Below are 20,867 nucleotides of genomic sequence, written 5' to 3' on the forward strand. Positions count from 1 at the left end.
ATAGTTAAGCAAATTCTGAGTTATACACTCAGAAAAATTGACCATTAAATGATGGCTTTGACAATGATATAGTGATATGGAATAAAAAAAACTTATGATATAATGTTAAATGAGATAACCAGAATATAACATTTTATGTGCTTAATTTTTATAGCTATGAAAAAATATGAATAAAATAAGTGAAAGAAAAATGTTCTAAAGAAATAGTTCTTATTGTGTTAGAGTGATAAGATTATGGGTGAGTTTTTTTCTTTTCTAAATTTTCTCAATTTCTGTAATTTACATTCCTTTCATAAATAAATTTTTAAGAGGGATGCTGCTGAACTGAAATACATTTAGCAAAGAGTAAGCAGGATAGTGAGTGGACTGACAAGTAGAATGGCTGAAGAGATGAGCTAACAAGAAGAAAAGTGGACCAGAAGAAGGAGCTGCCCATAGCTGTCTGATGCCTGAGGGACTTACCGTGTAGAAGCAAGGCTCAGGATGGATTTAGGCTAGGAAGCCTCAAATTGAGGGCCCAACCCCCAGCGGGCAGTTACAGGGGGTTAAGTACCTGAGCAATAAAAGGAAGAATGTTCTAGGGAGACATCGTTGTTAAGGAAGTAGAGTTTGGCTTTTCTCACCAGCTGAATATTCTTGGGTTACAACCACTGTGGCTCTCCTTTACAAAACTGGAATACTACTGCCAAATTTTCAGGATTAGTGGGTGGGTTGAATGAGGTGATGCATGTGAAGCCCACAGAATAGTGCTTGGAACACTCAATTCACATTAGCTCCTCCCTCTCTCCCCTGATCTAACTGGTGGATCTAAGGACTGAAGGGAAGTGAGGTCTCTGTCACCAAAGGTATTCAAGCAGAGGTACTGTGCTTTCCGAGGACCTAGAGGATAAACTCCAAAATCCTCATCTTGGCAGTCAAGGCCTTTGCTTTATGCCATCATTCACACCTACCTCATCTCTTCACTTTTCCCAACCATGTGCGCTTTTCTCCACCCTTCACAGACTTCTTTCCTTCCCTCAATCCTGCCAGTTTCCTCTCATTTCATGGCCTCTGTGTGTTGGCTTCTCCCTCTACCTGGAACCCCACCCACTCTTGTCTGCGTGGCCAACTCCTGTTCACACCACAGAAGAGCCAACACAGAGATCATGTCTTCTCTGCAGCTCTAATGCTGTCCAAATGAAATGAAACTCTCCCTCTTCTGGGTCCCCTCAGTACTTTCATTATCTACACTTGTCACCTTTGTATGTTGGGGGGTGCCTCTCATGACAGTGTGAGGTCCCTTAGAGTCGAGTCTGTAGCAGACTCATCTCTCTGTCCCTTTGCCCTAGCCCAGAATCCACCCCCTACACACGTATGCACACAAAGCTGACGAGTGTAGGTATAGAAAAAGTACACAGAGTAAGTGCACTGTGTTTACTGAATGACTTAGATTTGTAGAGGAATGGTTAAAGAAAATGACCTCGTAGTGTCATTTCCACCCACAGTAAAATCATTATTTGATTTTCCGTGAAGATATTGTATGTTAATAAGCAGATAATGGTGTTTAGTGAGTAGAATATTTACACAAATATTAGGTACTATAATGACTCGATTTCTTATTTCTCCAAATAATATATTTAGCACCACTTTTTGTACTTAGTTTTTCCATTGCCTATTATGATTTAATACCATTACTTGAGCCTATTTTTAATATTGCTTGTCAAAGTGCAATAATGTTGGCATTACCACTGTAAACAAGGCATTAATGAAAGGCCAAGGTAGAGCCCCATATGCTCCTGTCACTGGAGAGAGGAGAGACAACAGGCATCTCTCGAATAATGTTAAAGGGGCTGGCTGGGTACCATTCACTGTGCCTATGATTATTGCGGTCTCAAGGAAGAAGCTTCCATGACATGTGTTCTTTCCTCCAGAGTGGGTTTTCCAGACCTTTTTGTCGCTGGAAGCCTGTACGCTGTTTCCATTACACACTCTCAGCCTCACAGCAAAGGCTGTGACAAAGCTGAGCACTGCCCCGAAGCCCGCCCTCCCCGGGATGACACGCTAACAGGAAGACTCAGCCCGCTGTCCCCGGGCAGCGTGTGAGTTAGAAAGTGCCGAATCTGCACTTACATACAAAGGGGGACAGAGCTCTGATACGGAGGCTCCACCCCCATGCGTCAGAGTCTGGTCCGTGTCATGGAGTAAAGACCACATAGTGCCAGCCTTTGGAAGAATGGGGGTTAAGAAGAAAGCAGTGTTGAGGTGGGGAAGGTAGAGCTCAGTGGCAGAGCATGTGCTTGGCATGCACGAGGGCCTAGGTTCAGTCAGAAGGTTCAGAAGAAGAAATCAGTGTGGCAGTGACAGTGGACTGGGCATCAAGGGACCTCAGAGCTAGTCCTGACCCTCCCTACCTTATTTTATGACGCTTGCAAGTCTCAACCATGACATGCTTCAGGGTTTCCATCTGTAAAGGTGAAGTGTTGACTCTCTTTTGCTCTTCAGTACAGTGATAATAGCCACGTGTGGCTGGTTATTGAAATTTAATTACATTTTAATAAAAGTTTAGTTTCTCAGCCTGTAAGGCACATTTCACATGCTCAGTAGCCACACGTGCCCAGTGGCTACCATTGGACAGTGCAAAAATACAATATTTGCATCATTGCAGAAAGTTCTAGTGAAAAGAACCTCCCCAGATTATCCCTTAAGATCTGCTCTAGGTCTCCATTCTGAGTCTTATCATTCAGTAAAACCAAGTCTAGTTTTACCTTTTTGACTCTGTACCCTCGACCATGTTTAGAGTATATCTGAATAATTTATTTCCATCCTGAGGCTTATGTAGAATATATTGGTCAAATACCACTCTAGTTCTGAGCAGTGCCCTCCTATATAAAAAAGAATCCCAAATCAGGCTAAGAAGGTAGAAAGAGATAAAGCCAATGTTTCTGCAAAAGAAAGATGAGAGAAATTTAAGGCATGTACACCTGGCTTGGTGGGCAGTGCAGGGAAGTACCCACACCCCGTCCAGGCCTCGGGCAAGTTCTTTTCCCTGTGTTCAGCAGGAGTGATAATGCCTGCAGCCCCAGGCTCTGGGAAAGGGCATGTGAGACTCCGGAAGGGCAGTCCCAGAAAAACAGTACTATAGAAACCTGATTCGTAGTCACTCCCTCCTTCCCCGCCCTCTGTTTCATGCTCCATTTCCTAGTCTCTCCAGCATGTCCATCTTTTGAGATATTCACCTAAGGTGCACCAGTCAAGGAAGGACCACGAGCAGCGCCTGGACTGCTCCAGAGGCTGTAGATGACCCATGACGTCATGGGGGGAGCTGCTCACCCGCACCCTTGATGTAACCCTGTGACAGGGACCCAAGACCTGGGCTACTGACCTTAAGATGCTCCAAGTCCTGTGAGCAGCCATTCATGGGACTGTATTCTGGTGACAAGGTACATTTAATAAATCCGGGTTCCTTAGAGACAGACGTCTTTAATTTGCCATCCAGGATGTGTGACCCGCACATGACAATGAATTAAAAAAGTGGCAGGGGGGAGGGTAGAGCTCAGTGGTAGAGCACATGCTTAGCATGCATGAGGTCCTGGGTTCAATCCCCAGTCCCTCCATTTAAAAAATTAAGTAAATAGATAAACCTAATTACCCCCACTACCAAAAATAAAAAGTAACTTAAGTAAGGTCAGTGGTTTCAAAACAATTATAATGGAGCTCCGAAATCCACCCAGAAAGGGCTGGTGTACAGGAAGGTGAGAAAGCCTGGTTCCTTTTAGAGAGCTCATCCTTGTGGAGCATGGTGATGGCAAAAGTCCAGTGACCAAAGCCAGACACCTGGATGGGGGTCCTTGATACGTCGCCTGCTGGCCATGTTATTTTGTGCCAGTGATTACTCTTCCCCAAGACTCAGGTACTGAGTCTATGAAATGAGAACAAGAATAAAGCCTTCCCTGGATTCCTGAGTGGCTGAAAACGGTAACATAAATGAAGCGTTCAGTTAACTCGACCCCCTAACCGCGTGCCAGTTCCATTGGATTTTGCTGTGAGTCTTCTTTTTTTTTTTTTATTGAAGTATAGTTGATTTACAACGTCGTGTTAGTTTTAGGTGCACAGCAAAATGACTCAGTTATATGTGTGTATATATCAGTATACGTATGTATTCTTTTTCAGCTCCTTTTCCATCATAGGTTATTACAGGACATTGCGAACAGTCCCCTGTGCTGTACAGTAGCGCCTTGTTGTGATTCTCCTTCTTGTGGCTCAGTGATTCCGAATACTTGCAAAGTGTGACTACGGATTCCAGGTTTCCACCCTTCACAAGGAGTTCAAACTGCCCCTGTAATAGTTTTCTTAATTATCAAATATATGAGGCCCTTTCATGTCGTTAATACAGTGCAGGGTTTTTTTTTTTCCTTTTTCCTTTTTCCTTTTTTGACCACTCCATGGTTCATAAGGCATTTCCCAGCTTTTCAAATTGCCACACTTGTTTCGTTAGCCCAACGACCCTGCCACGTTGACTTCTGTCAGCCGGACAACAGTCTCCGTGGGCAGCTGCAAACCCCTGACCAGGAGTGCTGAAAAGTGGTTTCGCGCATTTCTCTCCTTTCTCAGAGCAAATGAGGGGAGACCAGACGAGATGGAGACAGCGGAGGGGACGGCAGCGCGCCGTTAGCACTGGCAAGAAGGATGTGTGTAGTACCCAGCATAAAACCACTGGCTGACAACAGGCTTTGGGACACAAAATGATTACACACCACAGTCTGACGCCCAGGACTGAGAGAGGCAGCTCTGTGAGGGGGAGTCCTCCGTGTGCTGTTTATTTACCTCAGGCCCAGTGTGACATTCGCTCACCAGACCCTTTCCAGCGAAGGGTCTGACATCGCTGTCTTCGCATGTTCTCTTTGGTGCTTCACTAAATTTATAGCAAGGAGTACAAGTATCGACCTGCTCACCCCTAGAGATGGTATAGGCTGAAAACAGATACAGGTTTAAAGAGGATTTAGAGACAGCCATGGGCAATGGATTCCCACCGGGTCAGCCCCACAGGGAAGCTTCGGGCAGGGGGCCGTTGGCAGGCATCCCTTCCTCGTGATGAGCAAATGCTTTGAAAGTACAGTTGTGGATGCCTCAAAGATGTCAAAGGGAAACACTTAATAAAAGACACTTTCATAATAGACTCCAAGTGCAATTGTTACCTTTTTATTTAAAAAAAATGACTAGGCAGTGAAATGCAAGTATTGAATTGGGTTTCTGTTGCGCAAACGCTTGGTGTGTGGTATCTCTTTGATATGTGACATGATCTCTAAAGATGTATCATACCAGTAGCTGTTCCTAGCTTGTGCAGCTTGGCAAGTGGCTGTTTCTGCCAAGGTGGAGAGGGGCCTGCCTTCCTGATTTTAGCACAGGACTGAAGCTTTATAGCAAGCCTATGGGGCAGGGTTTTCCGTCTGTACCGCCTGGCCCCTGGAGCGTTCCTATTGAGTTGAGAATGTTCTGTCTCCATTAGTCAGACATCCCTTTAGAAAAAGATACATCTCTCACTCGTGCTCCTTCTTTGCCGCTCTTCATATGGAATAAAGAAGCTATTTATTTCCCATTATTTGAAGTAATTGCAGGGGAAAAAAAACTAATGTGGAGAGAGGAGCAACTGTCCGAGCACTCAGGAATACTCAGCCTGTCTGCAGCTTGGAACAGTGGGGGGGGGGCTTTCTGAATCAGCTTCACGGGGGCTTAGCCGTGGTTTTGATGTTGTTAAATTCGGGCCACTGCAAAGAGTCTGACGCCTCTGTTGGTTTATTTTTCTTTTCACTGGGGGCATGTGTGTTGCAAGGGAGGAGGGCCCGGCGGTGTTCAGTAGTTAGACCCACACCTTGTGATCGATTTGTTAGTTAATTTCACGTGAATGGGACAAACCAGTTCTCTTTTATCCCCCTGGCGCTGTGATTCTGTGATTCTAAGATTGAAATAGCTGTTTCAGAGGAAAGACAATTCCATGCAAATCATATTGGCTGGAGTTTCAGCTGTATTGGTGGCCTGGTGCCTTATTTTTTACTGAGCTCAGAAATAATGAGAGAGCAAAGCTAAGGCCAAGTCGTTCACTAGAGGCCTCTTTCCATGAAAATAGATATTACTTCTTTTTTCCCCAGCAATTGAGCTTTTGTTCCTTTTAAAAGCAGTTGTCATGAACTCCTCATTACCATTTTTCTTAATGTGATAAGTGTAAACTACAAGAAAGCTATCATGTTTGAAAAGCTAAAGCAGCCCTTAGAAATGGAATACTAGCGCCTTGTGTAAGGCTTTGAAAAGGCTTAGACTGGGATTGAGAGAAATTTATCCTTCTGTCTCCTTTTGCCTGGAGTTGTCATTCTCTAGTGCCTTTCACTTAGAGCATAAGCCGGCTTTCTAAATGACTGCCGTGTGGCTGCATGCACACGCTGTATCTGTCCAGCCATGAGAGAGAAACAGATCTCTTTGGTAATTTTTGGAACATGATAACAAATCGCATGTTATTCAAAAAAAAAAGCCAACTCTGACAGGTTTATTTTAGTTCTACTTTTGAACGATAAATAATAATTGTCATTATCTGCCACTCACCCTGATTATGAAGCCTCTAGCTACCCAGAGTCTGGCCACACCCCGCACCTGGACCTGCTCTAGCTCCCCAGCCCTTCAAGGCTTTGCAAAGAGTAGACACTCAATAAATGTTTTTAGAATGAGTGAAATTCAATGTAGATCATTCAGGATGCTGCTGGGGGAGAAGCCAGTGAAGGTGTGTAAGTTTTATCACATTGCTTTAGCTGACCTGGAGCTGAAGGAGCAAACTGGAGGTTAACCATAAAGAAGTAGCTCATGCTACGAGGATAGAGCATGTCATTCCATTCAGTAAAGAGGCTCTGGAAAAAAAAAAGACCCCCCAAAAAAATGGCTGTAACCTTATGAAAGCCCATGGAATTGTTTCAAGCCAGTGTATTTTAAATGATGGTCATTTGGATGTAGTTGATGGCAAAATAATTTGAAACAGAAGAGCTAGAAACTTAACAGTGAAGTTGAAAATCACTTTGGAGAAGAGTAACATTGTCAAAATTAGCTTCTGAATGAAGAAAACAAGTTCATGGGTGAAAAAGGTAAGAAATGGCCTTTGAGAAACCTCAGACCATTCAGTGGAAGCCCTCTACCTAGGTTTCCTTCTTGCAACTGATCTTTGCCAAACATTTCTCAAAGGCCAGTTCTTACATTCCTTACCCTTCAACTTGTCCTAATGTTGCCTTTACCAAAGAAGACAATTTCAATCTAACATTTGCTAGGTCGGTGGCCAGTTTTCTGTTCTGATTGGTTCAACTAATTGAGACAAATGTCCTGATAAGGATTGAAATTAACAAGCCCATCATCTGTTGGGGAGTCAAATCCCATAAGTGGCCTCAGGTTACTCTTGCTGAAATGTGCAGAACTCAGTGGATCTGGTTGAATTCTGCCCAGTATGTCGCCGTGGTGGTCTGTCCCCCTTTGCTGCCTTTGGTGATGTTTCTTTGCAGTGTCTGAATGTACAGCACCTAGGAGTAAGTGGTCCAGAAGAAGTTGTATGGCTAAGCTCGCTCTGCATTTGGCCATACACTTCCCCATCATATTCTGTGGATGAAATGGAACTGATTGCATCTGGCAATGGCAAGAAGGTGAATTGATTGATTGAATGACTACATGGTGAAGCTGCGGGGTCACTGATCACTACGCTCCCCAACTGTAAATTTGATTAGGCTCTTTTTTAGTGGAGCCCTGGTTTGGGGGCTGCCAGGATGAAGGCAGCCAGTGTGAGCTGAACTTTTTGCATGTACAGTCCCGGGGTCGATGGAGAGTATTTCCAGATTCCCTGAAACAACTGCCAGCACTAAAGAGTTTTGAATAAAGCAGTCAACTATTTAGTTGAAGGAATATGGCCAGGGTTTTTATAGCATGTCAATGAAATTATAACTTAGTGTTCAAAACTTTTAAAAGAATTAGCCTTTTTTGTTGTTGTTTTTCTGGTGGATTGCATTTTGCATTGGCTCACTGTTGGGAAGTTATGTTTAATGTAACAGTTGATTTTATACTTCTTCCCAACCTATGCTTGCCTAGAAATCAGACGTGCACTCTCAGGAGACTGTCTTAAGAGCATTCCAAACAGAAGAATATTCATTCAATTAAATGGAACAGGGTTTTGAGACCACTAGAGAGGGTTGGCAAGAGTGTTAATGATCAAGCCCGGGAAGGTCTGTGGTTCCACTGTTGTTGGACTTTCCAAGAACTAAGCAAACAATCAGACAAATTGGGCTGTTAGCCATCTCACTGTGAGAGAGCAGGCTCCCCACCAGTGCTCCTCTTCCATCGCCCCTGAGAGAATGATCAATTTCATTAGCCAGTTTGATCAGCCATGTTTATATGTATATCACGTAAAACAAACAAACAAACAAAAAACCCCACTGCTCCAGATTCAGTTTTGCATCTTCTCATCAATATCATCGACTATACAGAGATAAAGAATATAATCACATGACGTAACGCAGTGCAGTTGGCCCACGACCCTCCCCTCCCCCTGCCTTTTTAGGAATCCTTGTTCTAGTACCTGTAGGCTGGGGCTATCCTGCCTTTAGAGATTGGCTTCTCACTGCCTGCTAAAGCAGTAGGCTCCATGGTTGGAAAGCTCACATAACTGGAAATTCTTTCTCTGCTAACTTGTACCCCTAGGGCTAGTCCTAACCACTTGGTCTGCAAAGCAGGTCCCAAATCTCTTCCGTGTGACAGCTCTTCAGGTGTTAGAATGCACCTCCCAGACCTTCCCTCAGTGTCCCTTTTCTTTTCTCCCAGACTAAATTTTCCCCGTTCTCTTAAAGTGCATTTATAGATGTGATGAGCTGTCCCAGCTCTGACAGTTCTGGTAGCCATTCCTTTTGAGAGAGCGTAGGATTTAAGTGCCCCAACTGGAGTGGGCCGTCCAGGATGGCAGAGTCTCCTTCAAATGTGGTCTGTCCCATACAGTGTGCTGTTGTTGTACAGCCAGCTGTTTGCCTCCCACACTCTGGGCATCATGCTTCCCTTCACATCACCTGAGCTGGCATTGGTTCTTTTGGCTGCCGTATCCCCTCAGATTTCCTTGGAGGTCAACTAAAATCCTTCGGGTTTTGACCCATGAATTACAGCGAGGTCAGATGGTTTTTCTCATTCTGCAATTTTACTCTTGGTTTGGGGACTATAATTGCAGCTTTCACTTACCTCTGTTAAAATTCATTTTATTGACGAGTTTTGCAGGTTCTTTTCTGAATTTCAAATACTCACAGGTTAGTGTCACCTGTAATTTTGAATGAATGAGATAATGTTTCTGAAAACTTTCCTTTCAACCAAACAGCCCAGTGAAAAGTAAGGCATTATTATCATTATTAAAACTGATAAACAAGTAAGGACTCCAAATGACAGAACCCTGGGGCGAGCCTCACGAGATTGCCTTCTGGGTCGATCTTGTTGACACAACAGTCTGTGTCAGCTCATGCAGCAGCGCTGTAAATCGCCCTTAATACACGATGATGCACCTCACACACCTCCATCCTTAGCTGTAAGGGTTGTATCTGAGATTTGGTAAGTGTCTTACTGAAGCCAAGATGTACTATGTCTATGACAATTACCAAGTCTGCCAACTAGGATCTCATTTGCCAAATGGTATCAATGTTCTAGATTGTGGTCTGGCCAGAGTTCAAAAGGCCCTCAGACCCTAAGCAAAAAGTACATTTTATGTGAGCATCTTTAAGGCCAAACATTCTGGGAAACCCAATGTCTCTCCTAGGGGAGGAGACAGAGGAGGGGAGAGAGACTAGTAGCTCTTCCCGCGCTCCCTGCTTCATTGTATGAGGACTTTCGTATGGAACAGCCAAGTTCCCTGACCCTGGTCAAAGGGCTCCATCCTGCAGCCCTTGTCCTCCCAGGGCCAGCCTGAAGAAGGCCCCCCGGGAGAAGCAGGCAGGTGCGCATGTCTGCAGGGCTGCCCAGCAGCAGGGCTGTGTCTTGGTACGACACCCTGGGAGTGGTGGCCTGTGCGGATCACAGCGCCCGGTCCCCTCACTGATGGCTGCTCGGCTCCTTCCAGGGCCCATCCCAAGGTCTGCTCCTGTCATGCACTTCCGTTTAACAGCCCCACTGCTGCTGCAGATAACAGTCCTAACACCCCTGCACGGCTCCCCTCTCCTCGCAGGGAAGACCCGAGCTTCCTAGAGGCCAGGGGGCAATCACTAGCAAATCGAGGACTGCCGGTTTCCTGAGGCTGGGGACCCTTGTCTCTCATTCTCTGGGAACCCTGATGCCTAACTCCACCCCGCCCCCCAGTTCTGGCTCTTCAGAGAACTGTCAGGGCCTCTATCATTTATTCAAACAAAGTAGGTTTTCTGGTAAGTTCTTAAAATCCCCCTACGCATGTGGTTTTGCACCAGAAGGAGGGCCCTTTAGCTAAAGTTGGTTTGACGATCTGTCTCATGAACAGACCCGACTCACAAAAACAGGATGTGCGGAGTCAATATTTTCAGGTTTAAATTCATTTTGGAGAAGGGAGGATGCCCAGTATCTGTATTTGCTTTCCTATTTCAGTGCTATTTGGGAACACACTTCCTGGAAGGAGAAAGAAAGAAAGAAGGAAAGAAGAGTAACCCCCTCCCCCAAAGGAAGTCAGAGACCAGTCAGGTGCCATGACTTGGGGGTCATTTAAAGTCTAAGCCGCCAGGAAGATAAGCTCCAACCTGACTGTGTGGACTGATTCTCCTTCTCTTCCATCATGTTTGTGTTTCAAAATTGCTCAGCTATTCCTACTTATTATTATTTTTAACCACCAGCAATTGTAAATACTTCCAAAATTATAGTTATTGCAGTCTTGGTATTTCAGCAGAGAGAAGGGGGAATGATGGACTGAGCCCCTCTCCTCTGGGGCCCTGGACAGAGCCTGAGGCTGCCCACAGCCTGCTGGCTAAACAGCCACGTGCAGGCTCCTGCTGGCCGCGCTGTAGCCGGGCTGGCGGGGCCAGTAGCATCGCGCTCTGTGTGTGGACGACACTGTAGGGTTTCTGAGACCCTTGCAAACACGATAGCTCCCTTTCCCCTGTGGCAGGCAGGGTAGGCGGAAGAGGTAGAAACAGAGATTAAAAACACTCAAACTTATGGTTACCAGAGGGGAACGGGGGTGGAGGGGTAAATTGAGAGTTTGGGACTTGCAGTTATACACTACTGTATATAAAATAGATAAACAAGTTCCTACTGTACAGCACAGGGAACTACATTCAATTATCTGTAATAACCTATAATGAAAAAGAATCTGAAAAGGAACATATGTATGTACGTGCATGACTGAAGCATTATGCTGTACACCAGAAATTGACACAACATTGTCAACTGCCTATTCTTCAATTTAAAAAATGTTTAAATTAAAAAAAAATAAAAACACTGACTCCTGAGAGCTCCCCTAGAGGCGATCTGGGCCAAAGGCCACATGCTGCAGGTGGGGACACTGAGGCTCAGAGAGGGCAAGCAACGTGACCGGGGGCACTCAGAGGGCTTTTGGCAAAACTCAGACATGAGTTAAGCTCGCCTTCCTCTTAGTCCAGTGATCTTCGGGGAACCCCTCTGACTCCTACAACCAGAACAATGAAATATGTGAAATACCACCATCATTTGTATTCACTTAAAATGTTTGAGAAATGGCTCTAATTAATCTCTTCAATTTGAGCTCTTTGAGGTAAGGATCTTAATCTTTGTATTATGTTATGTTATTTAACCTAAACATATATTGTTGGAACATCTACTACGTGCCAGGTAATGGTAGCCTGCAAAAGGACACACGTGGACACACACATCTGTGCACACACAGTGGACTCCTCCCTCACACCTTTGCACGCTCCCCTCCGAGGCGGTTAGCATGTCAAGCAGAGTGACCTCTTCACAGGAAGAAACGACTTTTTATACCTTCTGGATCCCAGTGACTGGTACCTAATGGCTACTCAGTACAAGTTACTAGAACGAAATGCAGGGACTCCACCGAAGGGCCTCTGCCATTTGCTAACCGTGTGCCCTTGGACAAGTCACTTCACCTCTTTGTGTCTGTTTTTCCGTCTGTCAGATTAGTTTGATGCTCATCCCTGCCACTTTCGTTTGCGGTGCAGAAAGGCCAAGGGAAATCAGTGCCTGTAACCACACTGTGATCACTTGGTTAGTCTTGGTGTTATTAATTAATAACAGTGATGATTCACACGTAAAAACTTCAGAGATTAATAATAATAACATGTCACATTAGTGAGGTACTACTTCCTGGGCCCTGGACTAAGACCAGGCCTAGGGCAAGATCCCAGTTACCCGGCATCGCCGGCCGGGAGCCCTGCGGCAGGTGCATATGGCCTGCACCTGAGATCAGCAGAGGCTGGAATTCAGACTGTGTTCTGCCCCTCAGCCTGTGGGACACCCAGCTTCTGCTTCTAAGTCAGGCAAAGTAGGGCTCCCCACGAGTTGTTCTGGATTTGTTCTGGTCCCAGCATGACCCAGAGTCTGTAGAACATGGGTGGTATCTAATCTCTGGTGGAAAATGGGCCTCTCCTGATTGTTCTGGGCTGGGCTAGGGAGGGCTCAGGTCATAGAGGTGTCAGCATCTGCACGGCTGTTAGGAACTCTGCAGGATGCGCTGTCGCTTATGAAGCCTATTCTTTGTCAGATCCTGAAAGATAAAGCGGCACTGCTTACTTCGTCATTTCTCCGTGAACCACGTTAGCCAGCCTTACGAACGGGAGACCCATCTGGTGTCGCAGAAAACGTGTGCACGCGTTCACTTATGGCTGATGTCAGGCTGTGCACAAGCAACTTCAGCTGTCAGAACCTCCACTACCTCAACTGCCCAGTGGGGATGTGAACCCCTGCTTTGTCTTTCTCGGGGAGGATCAACGGAGCCCAGAGATGAAGTAGTTTCAGATCAATTTCACATGTGTGTGAGCACCTGTGTGCACACCCATGTGCGTGTGTGTGTGTGTGTGAGATTTGTGTTTTTTATGGAGAAGCAGTGCTTGCTGTGGAGTCCAGGTGCTCGGTACTGGAGTCTGTTGTCAGAGCTTTGGCACACGCTGGAGCAAGTGCTCATCCCCACCTGATGAACAGGCAAAGGGTTAGGACAGTTGCATAGGAGTGCGTAGGTGTTCTTATCTTAGGAGTAGCAAGAACATAAAAATAAGTTAATATCCTTTAAGAGTGGATGAAAAGAATAACAATGAAAAATCTGCTGAGAGAATTCCACACGTTCCAGGTCTAACTCATTTTGAGAACGGATAGAGCTTGCTCCAATGGTCCTGGCTGAAGATAGCCTTTCAGGAAATTATATTCCTTTCAACTACCTTCTCCCCATCTTAGTCAAATGTGTCGATGGTACCACAGAGTCAGCTTGCTGTTTCCTGAAATCTCACATTTTCAAATACAGAGAATCAGTTGTAATTGAAAATGTGAAAGTGCGTGTAGTTTCGTGTGGATTGGCCAGCAGGGCGGCGCCCTCCGACAGGAATTCAAGATAATCAGATTCTGCCCCGGAGTAAATGCAGAGGGTCTGGGGGAGAAGGGAGATGGTACACCTTTGAGAAGTGATTCATCCATCCAGGGCTCTGAAACACCTTATTTTAATAAACCCAGAGGCACACTGCTAATGCCAGGGGTAGAAAGGGATGTATAACTCAGCCCCTCATTGATCGAGGCATTTTTTTCCCTAGTTGCTGAAAAGAAACAACGTTCCTATCCCAGGCTGCGGCATATTGCCCCTTGGTTGACTCTGGCTCAGTAGGACATGTCTTTTAAATGATGGGACTAATATTGGAGAAGACCAGCCTTACTCAGGAAAAACTCTCTGAAGTTTAAAAGAAATCATCGAGTATTTGAGAGATACAGAGTAATTGGAATGCCACTTTAAACTGTTGTCACGTAGTTACTTTGGGCCAGTTTTGATGAATACAGAAGTAGAATTTGTCACGAACATTATCAACCGCATACAAATGCACAACTCAGAAACAGTTGGAAATAGTCTCTCTCTTAAGTAGGTTAAGCATCCCCTCTAAATCTTGTATGCATTTTTAATGTACTTACCGCCTCCTTTTTAAACAGTGCTAGGTAGAATCCAATCTGTGTCAGTGCTCCTCGGAATCGCACTTACCAATTCTGCTTCAGCGGCGCCACCGTGAATGAATCTGTGAAGTAGCTCCTTGCATTACAGCTCTTCAGACATCAAAGACTCTTTTTGAACTGGATAATTATAGAAGGAAAAAAACAACCATGTTTTAGTGCTACCTGAGAGTTCTTATTAATATTACCTTTGAAATGACTAATTATGTTACCCATGAAGAGTGGGGAGAAGTATTATGTAACTGACTCATTAAAAAAACCTTTCGTGAACTTTGATCCCTACACCCCTCCCCCAAAGCTCGCCTTTATTTCCATCATTACATTGATTTTTATGTTTAATGTTTATATATCAACACATGCTGGCACCCTCCTGCCTCACAAACTCTGTCATCTCTCTGAGGCTGGGATGTTGAGCATGTGACTTAATTATTCTTACTCTTTGGGTAAAGCATATTGGCCACGAGCCCTAAGACTCAAGCAAGATTTGAACAGCATCTCTTTTCAAAGTGACTGAGAGAACCTAGGTGTCCCCACTGATAGCAGAGAGTGGGCACCTGAGGGGCTTTTCCTACGTTGAGAATTGAATTTACAAACGCACTGTGTCTAGCTGAGTGGAACAGAGCTGCCGATCCCAGTGTCACCTTCTCTCTAAATGAGAACGAATGCTCCTTGGTGGCCTCCTCTTTGTATGGAAAAAGTCAACAGCTTGGGCGTAATCTTGTCACTAACTATTAGGCTACGTCAAGAGAAATGAGCATCAGAGTATCCAGAACAAGGGTGGTGGTGGGGCCACCCTCCTGGGAGCTGGCAGATCACACCTGCAACAGAATATCCTGAGTTAGAAGAGCCCCAGGCGATCTGGCGTCCCTCCTGGGAGCACCTAAGGTGCTTGACAGAATGCAGAACTCAAGCATTAGAAGAAAAGTTGAAAGTTCCCGATAACTGAATGAACAAGCTGCAGATGCCTTTGACTGGAGACAAGACAGCACCCGGGGGTACAACTGCTGTCTTCCAACAGCAGAAGGCTTGTCAGGCAGAAGACGAGGCATGTTCCATGTGGCTCCAAAGTGTGATGCAGAAGTTGAAGCTCTTGGCAGACAGGCTTTTAGCTCCCAACAGGGAAGAAGAGTGTGATGAGGCTGTCTCAACAGGGGCTGGGCTGCTTCAAGAGGTAGTGAGCTTGTCATCACTGGCAGTGTGCAAGTGGATGTGGGATGGCCCTTTGTCTCACAGATGGGCATCAAGCACCAATAGGGGCCAGGGGAATGGACCAAATAACTTTAAATTCCCCTGGAAAAAAAAATTAGGCCAATTAAGTCAGTAAGTATTTAGAAAAGGCCTGCTGTGTTTAGTGCCAGGAAGGTGTTTCATTTTCAAACTGCCCACAAATAAAGTTGCTTTGTTTTTCCTCATCAGGAGATGACCCATCCCTGGCCTACTCCTCTCACTGCCATGCACACTCCCGGAAACTCTGAGCAGAGCACATTTCCCATCCCGGGACAGGTCAGTTATCTCCATCTTCCTTCCGCCATTTTCCTTGGTCTTATTTCCATGATACCAATCTTCCAGTTGGATTCTTACAACTAGAAATGGCCTTGGTTAGACTCTCTCGTGTCCCACAGGATGTTGATATAAATAGCATTTTTCTTGAAAGAGAGTCTAAGAGAATGAGCAGCAGACACTGCCATGCAAATCAGACTACCCAGAGCACTGCCCCCGCCGAGTTACCCTGCCCGAGCTGATGAACCAGAGAGAAGGGTGCACTCCTCCCTTAAGAAAGACCAAATACATGATGTAACAACATTCAAGATTGTTTTCCATTTAAAAAAAATCCTATACTCTTCAGTCTAGTGGATCGATTTTCACTTTTGTGTATCACTTGCAGTCTTCGCCCACAAGCAGGTGGATCTCCACACACCGACACATCATACTGACAGAACTTTTTCTCCTACAGTCCTATTGTCAAATGTTTAATGTAATTTTTTTCCTCACTTGCTCCCAGTAAGAATTTTTTCTCACCATCAGTTTTTCAAATGCCTGAGTAGACATGGCTATTCTGATGACATACTTTACAAGAAAAAAATAATATCTTCCTTTCTCTCTTCCTTCCATCCAGTTAACCAGCCACCCATTTATCCACCCATCCATCCATTTATTCAGAAACCACTTACTGAGGACATATGATAGACTCAAAGTTAGCGATGAAGAAAAACACGAAACGACAAAACAATGTAGCAAGTGTCTTCTCAGAGAATAAAAGGCTCAGAGAAGGACCTAACCCTCCCTGGGGCGTTGGGGAAGTGCTCAGAGGTAGCCGCATTTGGAGGCTGCTTACAACTCTGCCAGGTGAAGAAGGGCCCAAGGATACTCCATGCAGAACAGGATGACAAAGGCACAAGGTGATGAGGGGTCGTGCTGGGATCCGGACTGTTGCCATCCTGAGTGGCTGGATCTCAGTTTATGTGATGGGAAATAGAGAGAGACGAACCCCCGGCAGAGAAGTGCATTTCCCAGAAAGGCCTTGAATGCTGGTCAAGGAGTTTGGACTTTATTTGTAGGAGAAACCCAATCACATCCTTTAGTTTTGAGGGTTATTGTTTTGCGAGTAACATTGGCATAAATTGCGTTTAATGATTCCCTTCCGCCTTCGAAAGCGCTCAGAACTAAGTGAGCAGCAGCAGCCTCTGTCCCTGTCGTCCCTTCCCGGAGCCCCCGTCTCCCTCCCCCGGCCGCCCTGGGGTGGGCATCCTCCCCAACATCCCAGCCAAAGGATCAATTCATCTGTTTCAGGCATTGAAGCCAACACTTGTACAGCGATTGCAGTGTTTTCAGCCGTGTTCTCCAGTTTTGGAGGTAACTTGTGCAAGTCGCAATTTTGACGTTTGCAAGTGTATGCAGTAGAACTGGTTGTTCAAATGGGCTTTTGTAGTAAGTGCACGATTTGGAATCGGGCCTGATTTGCATTTTCTGCCAAGTATCTGTGCTACCATCAACCTCCTGATAAAGGTAGAAGCAAATGGGAGAAAATGGTGAAACCAGGATGGCTACCCACCCACCCTCTTGCTTCACCTGATTCCTGCCAAAATGTGGGTTTGAAAGAGAAGTACATTTTAAATAACAGTAATAACATTAACAACACATATAACACTGGGATGTGCCTTTGCCTGTTCTAAGCACTTAATGCAGAGTAAATAATTCGGTCCTCACTGTAACTCAGAGACACTCGTAATTTACTATCCCTGACTGACGGAGGAGGAAACCGAGACACAGAGTAAAGTATTATGCTTGGAATCACTCAGCTAATAAAGGAGTGAACCGGTTTTTTAGATCCCAGTGTTCTAGTGAAGTGTTTATCACACAGATTGACAGATGCTCCAGCTCGAAGTCCACCCTCCAAAACATGGGTACCTGCAGCAACCACGTCACTTGGGGGCGTGCCCCTTCCTCCGTGCTTGCACCGCAACTACGGGGCACCGCCCTCTCAGAAAGCATCCGTTTCTGACCTTCACGGCAGAGGTTGCCCAGTGGAAGGGCTCTTAGATGCTGCGGACCTGACTGCTTTTAATCGTGACTCTGCTGTTTGCTGGCAGTATGGTTCTGTTCAAGTTCCTCTGAGCCTCAGTTTCCCCATCTGTACTCTGTGTGTGTGCGTGTGTGCGTGCTATACAATCCCACTGGATTTTTCAGATCAAATAGTCTGTAATTCTATGAACTTATAAAAATAGAGAGATTTGAAAATTCTCAACTCACTTAAGTTCCCTTATCCATCTCAAAGTTAAAATGCTGCATTTTCTGGCAGAGAATGGGAAAACTCACAAGGAAGGGAGTCCATTGCTAAGCAGAATTGAGGGAGCTGGTCAGCTCCTCCAAGGAGGTTCAATAAAGGCTCATGGAGGTCGAAGTCCTTTAGACAGAGTTTGGCACACTACAGCCCCTGGGTGTTTTAGATTTTTAAATGGTTAAGATTTTCAAAACAAAAAGAATATGAAGATTATGATGAATGTGATGAGTAAGATGAGTGGTATGAAATAATACGAGTGATGTATAATTCAAATTTCAATGCCTATGAATCAAGCTGTCTTAGAGTCCAGCCACAGGCATGCGTTTATGCACTGTCTACGTCTGCTGTCACACTGCAGTGACAGAGCTGGAGAGCTGGGACACAGACTGTTTGCCCCACAAAGCCTAAACTATTTCTTCTCTGGCCCTTTACAGGAAAGGTTTGCTGACCCCTGTTCTGGCATCTAGTTCTTCCAGGAGCCTCTGATTATAGGATTACCATCAAGGCTGTTATTTAAAATAGCCTCACATAAGTTTGTAAAAACAACTTGGCACCGTTACGTTCTACTTGTAAAATTACCCATGTGACATGTCTGTGTAAGAAATGCACAGATCAAAGTCAGACATGGAAACAGTTGTATTACGTGCATCAACAGTTACTGCGTGAGCAGTACACATGCTTTCCCCCACCAAGCCATTTGCAGCCGGGGTGGGTATCGATGCACCGTGACTTGGGTGCTATCCAAAGGTGTTTCATTTGCTTGGAATTCTGGTTTTAAAAAGGCTCGCCCAGCTACACATTAAACACTGTATCAAGAATACAGGACGTAAATGACTCAAATTCACTAAATAATATAACCCTCCAGTGTGTTTCATGCATCGCTGCCCTGATGCCTCAAACAACTGACTGTTTGGGTCTAATGTCCAAAATACTTGGATGAAGGGTAAAAATTCAGTCCAGATTTCTGGGACCAGTAGCTGCATGTTTCACTCTCTAATCAGATATTTATTTGACTTTGAGACTTGTTGTTTGATTTCTAAAGGTATACAAGCCCAAACTTGCCCTATCCAATTGTAATGAAATCTCTTGTTAAAAAAAAAAAGCAGGTAGAGATATTGGTATATAGTTAAGGACATACAATTGGTTAACTAGTCACTTTATTTGGCACTCTGAGAAATGAGGTGTTCTGGATACGCAGAATTCTTGGATAACCAAAGGTTAACCTTCCATAGAAATCATATAATAGAAATAATTTTGAAATTTAATTAAGATTTTCGTGACTTCTAAAAATTATTTTGAAGACACGTTAGTCTTTCTGGATAACTTTGGCATTATTATGAGCATCCGTTCTTGTACTAAGCTGTAACTGTCTCCTCGGGAGCTATTAAGATGGGCAGGAATGCTTCCTTCTATATTAAGCGGTCATAGGCTTTTGTGCTTTTTAAGTTCTGACTTTGCTGTGTCATTTTCTTTGGCCCCCGTGCTGGTGGTTTTCCCATCCCAATATTCCTAGTGGCTGTCTCTCCAGAAGTGTTTCCCCTTCCTCGCCATCTCTGACTTGCTAAGGGGTGGGAATCAAATGGCCAAGATTGTCAGGGTCTTTTGTCAAAAGTCGGTTCTCCATCACTGAGAGTAAGAAGCCTTTGAACTGCAAACTACATGTGCTCAGTGCTAGCTCTTTAGTTGAGAGGCCTTTTCCATCTCTTGTGGAGTTCATGGTCACCTTCTAGAGTGGTGATCATGCCAGGAGAAGTCTGTTGGCCAACAGAATCATTCTAAAGAGATTGCAGAGTTCACTTTAGATTAAGACACTGCATCACCGTTCTTGCTTACTTCTCTTAAAGAGAAATTATGCTGTGATCTTATTTTTATTCCATAGGGTACGGTGGCAAGATTAGGCTTAAAGAGTAGATAACGTGCAGCAGTGATCGATAGAACTCATTCTTTCATTAACTTGAATTCATTGTCTTCAGTTTGGGGCCACTTGCTTTGCAGTCGAAATGCTCTCTCCCATCTGCGCAGAGGTGTGGGTGCCCTGTACATCACAGCCCTGCTTCTGCCTGCAAGTGTGATCAGGATACACACAGGTGTGCCACGCTCCCAGAGAGCCCAATATGTGCAAATCCAGATTTCTCCAAACACTGAATGAATGCTGTTTAGGGTGACTTTCAAATGAAATGTAAATCCCTTTAAATAATGTGCTCCACTAGCATAGTTCAAATTGCTTTCTCCTCTCTATCAAATTGGTGGTGAAATTTTAAGAACACTTCTCTGGTGAAAACTAGATACATCTATTGCATACGTGTCACAGTTAAGGTAGAAAATTGGAGTTGCTATAAAGTGGAATAATTGAGCAAATCTATCCATTGCAGTCTTATTTCCGCTTCTACAAAAATGACAGGCAATTGTTTGGTTGAACCAAGTCCCCTTTACTTCCATAGAGGCATCATCGCCTAGTTAAGTGAGAAATTACCCACTCGAATCTCACACATAGGGGTCATTTGTTCCCATGTTGCATACATTTCCAAATAGATACCAGTCTTGCTTGCAATTCTGATAAAACAACAGTAATGGTCCTGATGCAGTGGATTTGGCTAGCAAATGTTTATCCATGAAATAGAGCTACAGACAGTAGCCTCATTAATGAAGCTGCTAACAGTGGTTTCCTATTTGTCAAGATTAGTCAAATTATACCTTCAGCAATAACAAATAGACCTTTTGTTCCCCTTGTATCGTTTCACTAGTGTTCATATTGTATGTCTTCTTCCTTCTAGGAATCCCAGCATCTGACCCCAGGATTCGCCTTACAAAGTAGGTGTTTTAAAAATCCTTCTTGGTCCAAACCATCATCTTTTCTCCCTCACTTTTTTCTCTTTCCTACCTAGTAGCATAAAAACATGAAATAACAATAATTAACAAAAAGCCACGTTGTGAGACATCCAGCTGGTTCCTTTCTTTC

General features: G+C 44.6%; 1 protein-coding gene across 1 annotated transcript in view; it reads left to right on the plus strand.

The window, feature by feature from the left end:
* Positions 1 to 20,867, plus strand: part of AFF2 (ALF transcription elongation factor 2) — a 458,491-nt gene that overhangs the window by 302,106 nt on the left and 135,518 nt on the right. The window contains exons 6-7 of the mRNA XM_072955933.1: positions 15,544 to 15,630; positions 20,683 to 20,719. Coding sequence (XP_072812034.1) covers positions 15,544 to 15,630; positions 20,683 to 20,719 — 124 coding nt within the window. The remainder of the gene's footprint in view (positions 1 to 15,543; positions 15,631 to 20,682; positions 20,720 to 20,867) is intronic.

This window comes from Vicugna pacos, chromosome X, assembly GCF_048564905.1.
Source record: "Vicugna pacos chromosome X, VicPac4, whole genome shotgun sequence".
Lineage (NCBI taxonomy): Eukaryota > Metazoa > Chordata > Mammalia > Artiodactyla > Camelidae > Vicugna > Vicugna pacos.